General features: G+C 36.6%; 1 protein-coding gene across 1 annotated transcript; it reads right to left on the reverse strand.

The window, feature by feature from the left end:
- Positions 1-1828: 1828 nt before the first annotated feature.
- Positions 1829-5136, reverse strand: tomm22 (translocase of outer mitochondrial membrane 22 homolog (yeast)). Its single transcript, XM_010777077.1, has 4 exons — positions 4831-5136; positions 4207-4325; positions 3875-3992; positions 1829-2881 (listed from the first exon to the last, which is right to left on the reverse strand). The coding sequence occupies exons 1-4, from the start codon at positions 4918-4920 to the stop codon at positions 2807-2809; spliced, it is 402 nt and encodes a 133-aa protein (XP_010775379.1). The 5' UTR covers positions 4921-5136; the 3' UTR covers positions 1829-2806.
- Positions 5137-11380: the final 6244 nt, after the last annotated feature.

The following is an 11380-nucleotide window of genomic DNA, read 5'->3' on the forward strand; positions in this document are numbered from 1 at the left end:
AAGAAATATGTACTATATAATTTGATCAATAATAATTTAAAACAAACTACGTATAACTACCACATTATAACTGAGTGAATGTAAAATGTAAGTATACAGTTATGAAGACATATCTGACATTTCCACTGGGTGACTAATTTCAATTGATGTTGACACCATCTCACAACACTCCTAAAATAACATTACTTTCTGAAGCACAATTTAAAATATATGCTGTTTAAAATCTTAATTAGATCTATTGTCCCTCTATATTTTGATTATTATTTAATGGAAACCGTCCATAATAAAAGAGTCATTTGAAGTCAATCAAATACTTATTTCACTTCAGTGTGATAGCAGGAGACCCCATCTAGTCAATCAGAGAAAATCAGGACAATCTGATGAAGAATTTCAAAATAAAATACTTTTGAAATCTCATATATGGGCTATCGTCCTTCTGTTTTTATACAAGAATAAATAAAAAACTGTCAAATTATCAAAGACTTATTTCACTCCAGGGTGATAGCAGGACAATCTGATGTAGAGTTTACAAAATAAAAGGACGATAGCTCATATATGAGCTATCGTCCTTCTGTTTGTATCAAACAGTTCAAATATTCGAATTACATTAAACCAGAATTGTCCCCCTTTTTTCTTAAACAGTGAAGAAAATTGGATATGTTAATGATATATTGACCGCAAAACTCAAAATGTCCCCGGTTTTAATTTAGAAAATCTGGTCACCTTACTATATGGCAGTTTTTATTTTAAATTGGAACTATTTATTTATGTTATGTAATGTATTATATTGATTTATGGACAGTTTGGTCATTTAAATTGTTTAGAAATGATCTTCAATCAATCAAACTTGTAAAGCTATGGGTATTTTCTAGTCAGGGAAAGCCACTGTTAGTTAGCATAGATTCATTAAATGCTATAATTTAATCATAATGTATACAAAATAAAGCATTATCTCACCTCATCATCCTGGAAACCAGTGTCCTCTTCAACAACCTGGTCCTCTGCAGCTTTCATTTTGATGTTATCGTTAGTATAAACAAATTAAAGTAAAAAAAATGTTGTCGGTTTAGCTTTTAGCTAAGCTAACGTTAGCTTCTACCTTTATGAATACCTTAATGTTAAACTGCTAATTTAACTGTTAAACACATAAATAAAACTGTCAGTAAAACCGGATAAACTGTAAACTCGCTTAATAAGTTAAATTATTCAACTACATTGGCTAGAAAAAAAACAATAATCTTAAGATATTGACTAAAAAGAATGTAAGTTTTAACAAAGCGTAGTCATCTTTGTTCCTCGAAGGCTTTGCACACGGCCACTGGCGGGAAATATGATTTTGTCATATTCATGTGCACTCGGAAATTAAAAAATGATATGTTTAGAGAACATAAATAATGGACGTATATTAAACGGTTTAATTCCTTAAGTAGTATATCTGTGTGATTGCAGAAGTGTAAAATTCAACAAATTAATTAACAATAATTTCATATTTTTGTAATGCTTATTAGTAACTGTTTTAAACCCAAAACAACCGAGGCTCCCTTCAAAACCCACATGAACGAGGTCTCAAAAAGAGCAATGAATGCAGCATTTGATACTGCAAAAAGAAACTGCTTATTTTCAGTGTCGTTTTAAAGAACTACAAACATGGCATTTGAGTCTTATCGGTATTTCTTTGCCAGATTTGAAAATGTAATTAAAAAGAAATCGGTTAAGGTTAATCTTATACTCCTATATTGTTGTATTTTATTAATCCTTTCTTGCTTTATGGTTTGTTTATTAAGGTTGAGCAAATACACGCCCCACATCCCGAAGTAAACACATAGCGTTCCATTGTTTTGGTGTTTAATTACCGCAGTCATGTTGAACACAAAAAACAGATGTGGGTTTGCATACTGAACAGAGGTAAGAGATTGTAAATGCACATGGATGAAAACAGAAAAAATAACATTCTCTGCAGACGTCTGCAATGTAGGGCAACATTGAGACTATTAGCGTCAAAACTTCTCCAAACAGATTTGTTCAAAACCTTTTCACACGTTTTCAATGAGAAAATAACTCCGCTTTCATCATACGATCAATTGAAAAAGGAGACACAATCTTTTAATCTTTAAAAAACATTGTATGTGTGTTGTTGGGTTATACAACCCATTGCTTAACACCAGAGCAGTATGATAAAACCGTGAAGTGAGAGGCATTGCACTGCAATACCGTTTTTGAACCGTGACAGATGTACAGACAGGAATGTGCCTCAAGGTCACATTCCTACAAGTTAATCTTCATCAAACCTGTCCTGTCAGATATTTTTAATTAACACAATCCTCCATGTAGAAGTGTAACTAGCAAGCACATGATGATGAAAATGCCAACATACTGCGAGTAAAGCAACGTTCTCAAGACTGCAAACACCAAAGACAGACGATTTGATAACCATTTTTTTTCTTTCAATGCATCCACTTGCACCTACTATCCCCTAAAGAAAACATTATTTATGTTGATAGATTTATTTTAAAAAAGGAAAAAGAAAAATAGAAGCAGTGCTCCTGGAAATAAGTCTCTGCATGATGTTGGAGTAAGGAGAGACAGTGAGAGGGAAACGCATCAGATCCTCCTCCTCCAATCCCATTGGTCGATCCATTGCATTGGAGTGAGCCTGTCATGCCGTTTCTTTGCAGCTTTTGCTTCCCATTAATATTTTAACTGCAGTTCTTTGCCCTTCCCCATACTCTCTCTGTCTCTCCTTGCGACCGGCCCCGGCTGTATCGCTGGCAGCAGATATCAGGTTCATGTCGGCCCTTCTTGTTTCTCACATCTTTCCAAGTGCAGGAGGCATCATGCCCGGCATCCCCCCAGACATCCCAGTGTTCGGCCCCAACAGGATCTGGAAAGGAGAGAGTCCATCACTCAGGTTATTCATCAATGTACAGTATGTTTAATCATTAGAATTTGTAGGTCTTAAATAGTATTAAGCTAAATTCACAACATTGGTATTCAAATTCTATAATAAACCTTGGGTGGCTTTGTGACGTGCAACAACAATGTTTCTCGTAAGGTCTCCCTTTCTGTTGGTCGCTTGTTAGTAGACCCTTCACGCGATAGCAGAGCGAACAGGTACCAGAGGGGTAGAGCGAGGGATCATTGTCCACTAGTTAATCGATCGCAGATGGCGTCGTGCTCGCGGACGGATTAAAAATTATAATAATCACAAACCTAAATGGGTCGCAATATATACTTTGGCGGCCCGCCCAAGTAAAGTCTGTGTGTGGAAAACCCTGAAATATGTTAATATATTATTATCATTTATTTTTTGCACATTCTGACTTCATTTCTTATGTTTATATATCTTTGGTCATCTTCTTGAATGTATGCCATAAAAGCCGATTTACTCGGGTTTAAATAAAGTCTTCTGATACCGAACAGCTACTCTTTTGAACGTCTATTCATTCTGTTCGACCTTGGTTTCTCTGCACCGTTGCAGATAAAGATGCGGACAAATATTACAAATTACTAATATTATAATTAAATTACAGAGGTGGCTGCTTGGTATTATCTCCAACTCATGTGACCCAAACTTTTCCCATAACTCCATGGCATGAAGCACAAGATTCAAAATGTGTTGACAGATAAATGTAATCATTCCTAATATCGGAACATGTTGTTAACAAAACAATATGCTGCTTTAATCCATTTTTGTTCGAGGTTAACCATTCAAATATAACATATTTACCGCAGTACATTATAAAATGTGTTTTCCTGCTTGCCGCACACAGACTAATGTTCCCCATTTAATCAGTGACTTTTAAAGCTTCAATGGGACACTTCAATAAAGCTTTGATGTGTTGATTAGTTATCGTAAATGCACGAAGAGTCTCACCTGTCTCTGCTGTTGTAGCTGCTGCTGCTCTAGCTGTAGTCTTTCCGTCTCAAACACAACAGGAAGAACCAAGATCATGAAGGAGGTAGTGCCGACCCAGAGCGCCGCGCGAGAAAAACTGAAACGAGATAGCAAACTGGTTAGTTATGGATTTTAGAGACATGCTGATTATTTTTTGACTTTTGCACCCATTAGTGGCTATTATCCTTTCTGTTGTGAATAACTGCTGCTGGGATCAGACCCATGTATTAGCAGTTTAATCTGTTGATCCACTGGACTCTCTGACGCACTGTACACATTCCTGCAATAAAATGGTTTATCAGGAGACTTACCTGTAAAACTGCTTGGCCAGTGAGACAGAGCATTGTGCAGAGACCTCAGCAGCGGTGCGGACGGTGTCAGGGAACATCTCAGTCAGACCCCACAACCTCTCCATCATGGTCTCATCCAGCTGAAGGTGACAAACACAAACATTAAGACATGAAGCTTTGGTGCAAAAACACTGAGATTTAAAAATCAAGCAACATCTAACATGTCGTTAATATATACAACCATAACTATGAAAATAACACTAATTAATAGGAATAAAAAAAGGCATGCAGAAGAATATATAGCCTCATTAATCTATAATCTTGGTTAATACAGTTTTCCATCCTGTAGTTTGCTGCAAGTTTATGAAGCTTGTGTGAACCAGTGACACCTTGTTAGAAACACACATAACATGATAGTGAAATAACACTGAACACTAGCTTGAATTAGTTAATAATAGTGTATAACTGCAACACAGTTCTCAGTCATAACCTCAGGTGGCTAACAAGCTAGTTAGCATTGGTACAGCCATGTTAGCACATCTTAGCTAAGAGAAGAACAAGGTAGACAAATACATTAAAACTGTATTTAATGTTATTGTTTTTTAACCCCATTGTAGATGTTTCCAAGTATGATTAGCCACTTACATCTTCATCCTCGTCGTCATCTATCTCGTCCTCCAGGGGCCGGGTAGACAGCGGGCCCGCATCGGGGGAAAGCTCTTCAATTTGGGGCATGTTTCTCGCGCCGGACCCCTGCTTTTTACCGGGTTAAAATAGCTGTTTACAAGTGGCTAGAAGACGCGGTAAATCCAACAAGGTGTTCTTCGTATTTTTATTAAGATTTCCTAGCAGTCTTTCATTAAAGCTAATGCTAGGAGGAGGCGTGCATTTGATGCAACGACAGTCCGAGGTCACAGTGGGAAAACGTGAAGCTTGTCAGGGACGGATACGTAAGCGGGGCAGGGGTCAGTTTGTACGGTGGCCGGGAGTGAACAGCGCCCCCTGTGGAGGAGGAGTTGTAACAGCAGCCTGTGGTGTCAATACGGGACAATACAGTTTCTTGCCACACGTTTTTATTTTGATGTATGGTGGTGCAAATATAAACAACAAAAGGTAATAAGTTGTAAGAGCATATACAAAATAGAACGATAGATAGAAAATATAACAAACATTACAAAATAATACAGACAAGTATTCACACCAAATATACCAAATAAACCAAAACTTCGTACAATGAATACATGACAATACATGACAAACTGCAGTGTATTATATTTTAAAGTGGAGGGCTGTGCTGATTTTTAGAGAGGTTGGGATATATAGAAATGTGCAAAATAAATTCAGAGAGATGAACATGGCTCACAGTATTAAAATAATAATATAATATTAGGTGTTTAGCTGTATTATATTTTACATGACGTTTTGCCAAGTATAATATATTATGTTCTCGTCCCGGTTATCACATAATTAGTTTTCAATGCTGTATATATGTTTGTGTGAAAGAAGTAAGTTGTCATTTTCTTATAGCAATTATTTTTCTTGTGAGTTTATTTTATCTTCTAATTTTTTTTATTAGTTTGTTCCTTTTTTACAACTTAATGTCTTTCATTCTGTTCATGTGATCACTATATAAATCAGGGGTGTCAAACTCAATTCCATCACGGGCCACATCAGCATTATGGTTGCACTCAAAGGGCCGGTTGTAACTTTAAGACTATATAAAAATACATAATATGCTTAATAATGTATGTATTATTATATTACATATATTACATTATTGCCTCTGCATTGGATTATTATCGGATTCACGATTAACTACGTCTGAAAGCAGAAGTCTAGGGCAAATAATTGCAAGTCTCTTCAGTGAGAATGTCACAAAATGATTTAAAAAGAAAAGCCAAATTCAAAGTGACATTTTGGGGGGAAAAGTAACATTTTGAAAAAAAAGTAACATTGTGAAAAAAAAGTAACATTTTGAAAAAAAAGTAACATTAAAAATATCTAATTCTGAGAAAAAAGTCAAATTTGAGATGCATTGTGGGACATCAGAATCATCAGAATCAGAATCAGAATCAGAATACCTTTATTAGTCCCATTGAGGGGAAATTTGCAGCGTTACAGCAGGAAAGAGCCACAGACAGATTAGTGTTGCATATCTTAAATGCGTTAAAAAAGTACTAAGTTATAATATAATAAACAATAAACAATATGCTAAAAACAAAAGATAAAAACAAAAAAAAGTTACATAATTAAAAAAAAAATACAGATCAAAAACAAATCAAATCTACAAATCAAATCCTGTAGCAGTTCTTAGGATTTAGCAGCCCAGTATATATTACATTTATTAAAGATGGCACATAGTTTATGGGCAACGTGCTTCTGTAAAGTAGCATGTACCCGTATAATAAACATATTATATTCTTTGCAAGCTCTTGTGGAGCCACAGAAAATGAAGTCGTGGGCCGGATTTGGCCCCCGGGCCTTGAGTTTGATATAAATCAAGGCAAATTCATGGTATTTAAATAGTAAATACAACTTATTTTAAAACTGTGTCTTTAAATAAAGCACTTATAAATCACAAAACCAAAATACATTGTCATTTCACCAAATAAGAATTAGTAAAACATGTTGTCAAAACACTGAATTAGATTTGTTAGAGCACTCACTAATGATTGAAAGGTATTAAAGATCAGTAGAAAACTCAAAAATGGTTAGAATATTAAAACAAAACAATATAGGACAATCTGAGTACCATGTTTTGGAAATACATATGGTCTATTTTGTGTTTGTCATGGCAGATTTTCCACCGCTGGATAACAAGCAGGAAATACATCACTAAAAAATATTCACTATTTCCATTATGAGTCAACTCGGAGCATAGCAGCACGTAGGACAAAACAGTGAACAGCTTCCACTTCAAATATTAAATATGGATCAGGAAAGAACATGTGCTTCTGATCCCAATGTTCAATTGGAATTTACAACTGCTGGTACATTGGACATACATTTTGACCAATTAGAGAGAAATTATTCAATTAGGCATATTTTGATGTAGGCTATTTGTGATACATATTTTCCTATGGATTTGTGTTCATCATTTGGCAACTAGGGTTCAAGGAAATGTGAACATCCTGTTGTTGCCAAATATGGTCAAATAGATTGTATTTCCTGCGAGAAAGAACATCTGACAAATTAATGAACAACCTTGACATCAGAAATTCTTTATTTATCACCGGAGAAAATAGTGTTTCGTGACAGGAAGTACATGAAATGAAAAATAAATAAGTTTATGTGAACATTCAAGGTAAACATTTTCAATAAAAGATCAAATCAAATAATATAATATAAACAAAATAAGGAGTTAGGAGATGCCAAAAGTGTCCGTCTCAGCATATAAGCCACATACTGTAAAGTTAAACTATGAGGAATGTGTTTGTGGGTTCAAGCCATAAGCTTAAAGACTTTTAATTGTTGTATTCTGCTTGTTTCTTTTAAAGGACCCATGTCATGGCCATTTCTGCTGATCATAATTTCATTGTTGAGGTCTACTAAAATAAATGTATATTGTGCAATTTTCCAAACTCACATGGGTTTCTCATACAGCATCTCTGTAGGCCTATAGTATGCATTCACTCTCTGTCCTAAACGGCTTGTTGGAGCTCCTGCCCCCCCCACCCCCACACCCGCAGCCTGGCTGGGAGTTTATGTGTGTGCCCAGGCTGAGTTTCGTGGTGTCTCGGTGTCTCGCCAACCCCACACCAGTGAGCCAGCTCGCGACGTCCCGCCGAGTGTGAGTGTGAGTGTGTGTGTGTGTGTGTGTGTGTGTGTGTGTGTGTGTGTGTGTGTGTGTGTGTGTGTGTGTGTGTGTGTGTGTGTGTGTGTGTGTGTGAGGAAGTCCATGGATTGGTCCAAACGTCACTACCCAAAATACCCAAGAAGTAAAATGGAAAAAGAGAAATCTCCAACGAGGCGTTCTGGGGCAGCATAGACAGGTCTTTTCTGTGTTAGAGTTTTACTCGCTACAGGGTGTACTTTGAGGGTTTTTGACTCTCCAGACCGTTTACATGCATAAGAAGCTACATAACACACAAGGGGACGGGTAATAACCAGAAAAGCATGACATGGGACCTTTAATATTTGCCTTATTCCTTTACTTCCCCACCATATAACCTCATGCTTAATGGTGTCAGTAAATGTTAACTATGAACTTGCCTCTCCCAGTGTTTTTCATCTCTTTCCAGAGGAGTTGTTTTTTCCGGGAAAAGAAAAGATAAAATACAAATACAAATAATAAAAATATAATATAAACATTTAATTAATAAAGTATACTCACAAAAGAAGTTAGGACTTGATTATCAGAAATCCAGCAGTGAAATAATTGCTGCCATAAATGTCCGTCCCAGCATATAAACCACTGATTCTGTAAACTATGAGGAATGTGTTTGTGGAATGTGAGTTTAAGGACTTGTTGTTATTGTTGTATTCTGCTTGTTTTTTTGTACTTCTAATGCTAAATAGTGTCAGTAAATGATGGCTATAAACTTGCCTCTCCCAATGTTTTTAAACTGTTTCCAAAGGACTTGTTTTGCAGGGAAAAGCAAGAAAGGAAAAAAAAAAGGGGCTGATCATGGAAAAGTTCTGGGATGCAGGGATTCCTTGTTTACATCCTCCCGGAGTACGCCGCGGGGGCGGAGTTAACCCCGCCCTCATTCTTTACACCTGACGTCATTGTCGCTTGTGTTTTTTTGTGAATGAAAGAATCCAACCTCAGAGCAGCGGAGTAATTCCGGGAAAAGGCGGACTGACATTTTGTCGCCAGCGTCGCTTCGACCAGCAGGTAAATGCTTGTTTTTTTACTAAATATTAAAGGTTTAAATATTAATCCATACATCCTCGGTAACAGGGCAACGTTAGAGGTCTTGAATCCGACAGGGATTGCCCAACATTACCAAGGACAAGTGAGCAGGCAGCTGTTTGCTTTAATCTCCTATAGGTTAGCTTAGAAACCGTTGGTGCTAACGGCTAACACCACTAGCATGTTTTAAGATCATGCGTATAACGTGGTTCTGCTTTTCATATTTACACCTCTGTTATATACATTTGACAGCCATAAGAGGTTCTCAATTCCCTAATCTAACTGCGTGCTTTAAAACAATTTAAATGTATTATTTAAAGGGTTACTAAAATGGATGTCGAGGGCACTCGTGATGGCTGTTTACTATACAGCTCCTCTCCCTATAAGGATAAGGGTGGATTCTGGGTGTCCATATACGTATAAATACACATTTCAGAGGTTGTTGTTGTTTGTTTTGTATTGTGTAGTCATTTATTATTGACTATAATATATTTAAGGGTGTTTAAATGTATAACAACAGCGCTAACTAGCTATAGTTGTAGCTTTGCTTCGTTCACTTGTTGCGTACCACCAAAAAGTACTACGTCCTCTAAAGTGATATTTATAGAGAGGGACAAACGCGGATATTCCGTTGCTGTTTGGATAAATGTTTAAAGACGTGGTTACAGATGGGTTTGCTGGGTTTGGACTGACTGGCAGTGAGGAAGCCTTTATTTGCTGAATCACCATGACTTTACGAAACGTCTCCTCGGTTTGCAGTCCGCCGGCTGTTGGACAACCACTATTGCGGCATCCTGAACTCACCACAGCATGTCGGGAAATGCAGTTTCTTGTCAGCAAACTGTGTGCCACTACAACAGGGTTATTTATATAGATCAACACTGGCTGTACATGGGTTAGAGGCCTACTTGTGCTCATTTTACTGTTATGCTGAGGTGGAAGAAGTGTTCAGATTGTTTACTAAAGGGAAAGTAGCAATACTACTGTGCAGCGGTGTAAAGTAACTAAGAAGATTTACTCAAGTAAAGCACAATTTTGAGAAACTTGTGATTTACTTGAGTATTTCAATGTTTTGCTACTTACTCCTACACACCTGGTACTTCTAATTTTAGTCAAGTACAAGATCTGAGTACTTCACCCACCTCTATGAATCATCACTGGCTGTACATGAGTTATACACATACTCAGTTAGAAGTCAAAGTATTGGCATTAGAATCAGTGTTGTAAAGTAACTAAGTAGATTTACAATTTTTAGGGACTTGAACGTTACTTGAGTATTTACATGTTATGCTACTTTGTACTTCTACTCCACTACATGTATTTAATACCTTTAGTTACTTTAAAGATGCGGATGAATGATGTGAAATATAATCAAGTGTTAAATCAGACTTCTGGAGTAAATTTACAAGCTACCCTGCAGTATACAAAGTCTTTCAAACTAGCTGTACCTTTTACTTTAAGTATATCTAGATGCTAATACTTTTCTGCTTTTACACAAGTAAGATTTTGAATGCAGGACTTTAACTTGTAACAAGAGTATACCTACACTCTGGTACTTCTACTTTTACCTAAGTACAAGATCTGAGTACTTCTACTACCTCTGACAAACTGAGTTACTTCAACAGGTTTATTTATCGTATGGATCATTGATCAACACCGGCTGTATTTGGGTTGTAGGCCTACATATGCTAATTTCCCTCTTATGAAATAAGTCATATTCCTGAAAACTGAAACAGATGGAATATATTTGTGTATTTATAACTCCTCGTGTGGTTCCCCTTCCTGCCTGGAAGCATGGTTAACTTTTGGTTTTGACGACACAAATCAACAGTTTTTAAATCCATTTGTCATGAAGGCTATACAAATGTTTATACCTCTTTTTAGATTTAAAATGTTGAGTACTGGAACTAAAGGCCATAATAACATACTCTTACTTTCACTTGGGAAACGTGTTAGGAGTCAAATAGAAAGTGAAATACCGCAGCTATAAAGGTGTTTGATAGCCTTTGGGGGCAGAAAACTAACTTTCCTTAACTTGAAATGTTCTTATACATAACACAAGATAAAGATTTCCAGTGATTCAGAGATTAACAGCAACATATTTCCCCCCGAAGGTCACATGCTGCTTTTTAAACAAAGAGCTCAACTTCGTCTTCAAGATTTGTGGACAGGTTTAGAGGAAAGAGACGCTAGAAGGTGTCAGAGATCATTTATCACGCCGTTACCCAGCAAACACTCGAACAGAGAAGTTGTGAAATTCAGCTGCAGGGCGATATCTTCAAGATCGTTCTGCTCTACAAAGAAAAATGACAGCGCAAGGAGTTTGCTCATGAAGCTGTC

The sequence above is a fragment of the Notothenia coriiceps genome, unplaced genomic scaffold (genome assembly GCF_000735185.1).
Source record: "Notothenia coriiceps isolate Sejong01 unplaced genomic scaffold, NC01 NC01_scaffold00017739, whole genome shotgun sequence".
NCBI classification, from domain to species: Eukaryota; Metazoa; Chordata; class Actinopteri; order Perciformes; family Nototheniidae; genus Notothenia; species Notothenia coriiceps.

Excerpts from the sequence above, each read along its gene's own strand:
- tomm22 (XM_010777077.1), bottom strand. The coding sequence starts at position 4,920 with ATGCCCCAAATTGAAGAGCTTTCCCCCGATGCGGGCCCGCTGTCTACC. Across the intron at positions 4,326-4,830 it reads ATGACGACGAGGATGAAGAT|CTGGATGAGACCATGATGGA; the intron begins GTAAGTGGCTAA and ends TGTCACCTTCAG. Across the intron at positions 3,993-4,206 it reads CTGGCCAAGCAGTTTTACAG|TTTTTCTCGCGCGGCGCTCT; the intron begins GTAAGTCTCCTG and ends ATCTCGTTTCAG.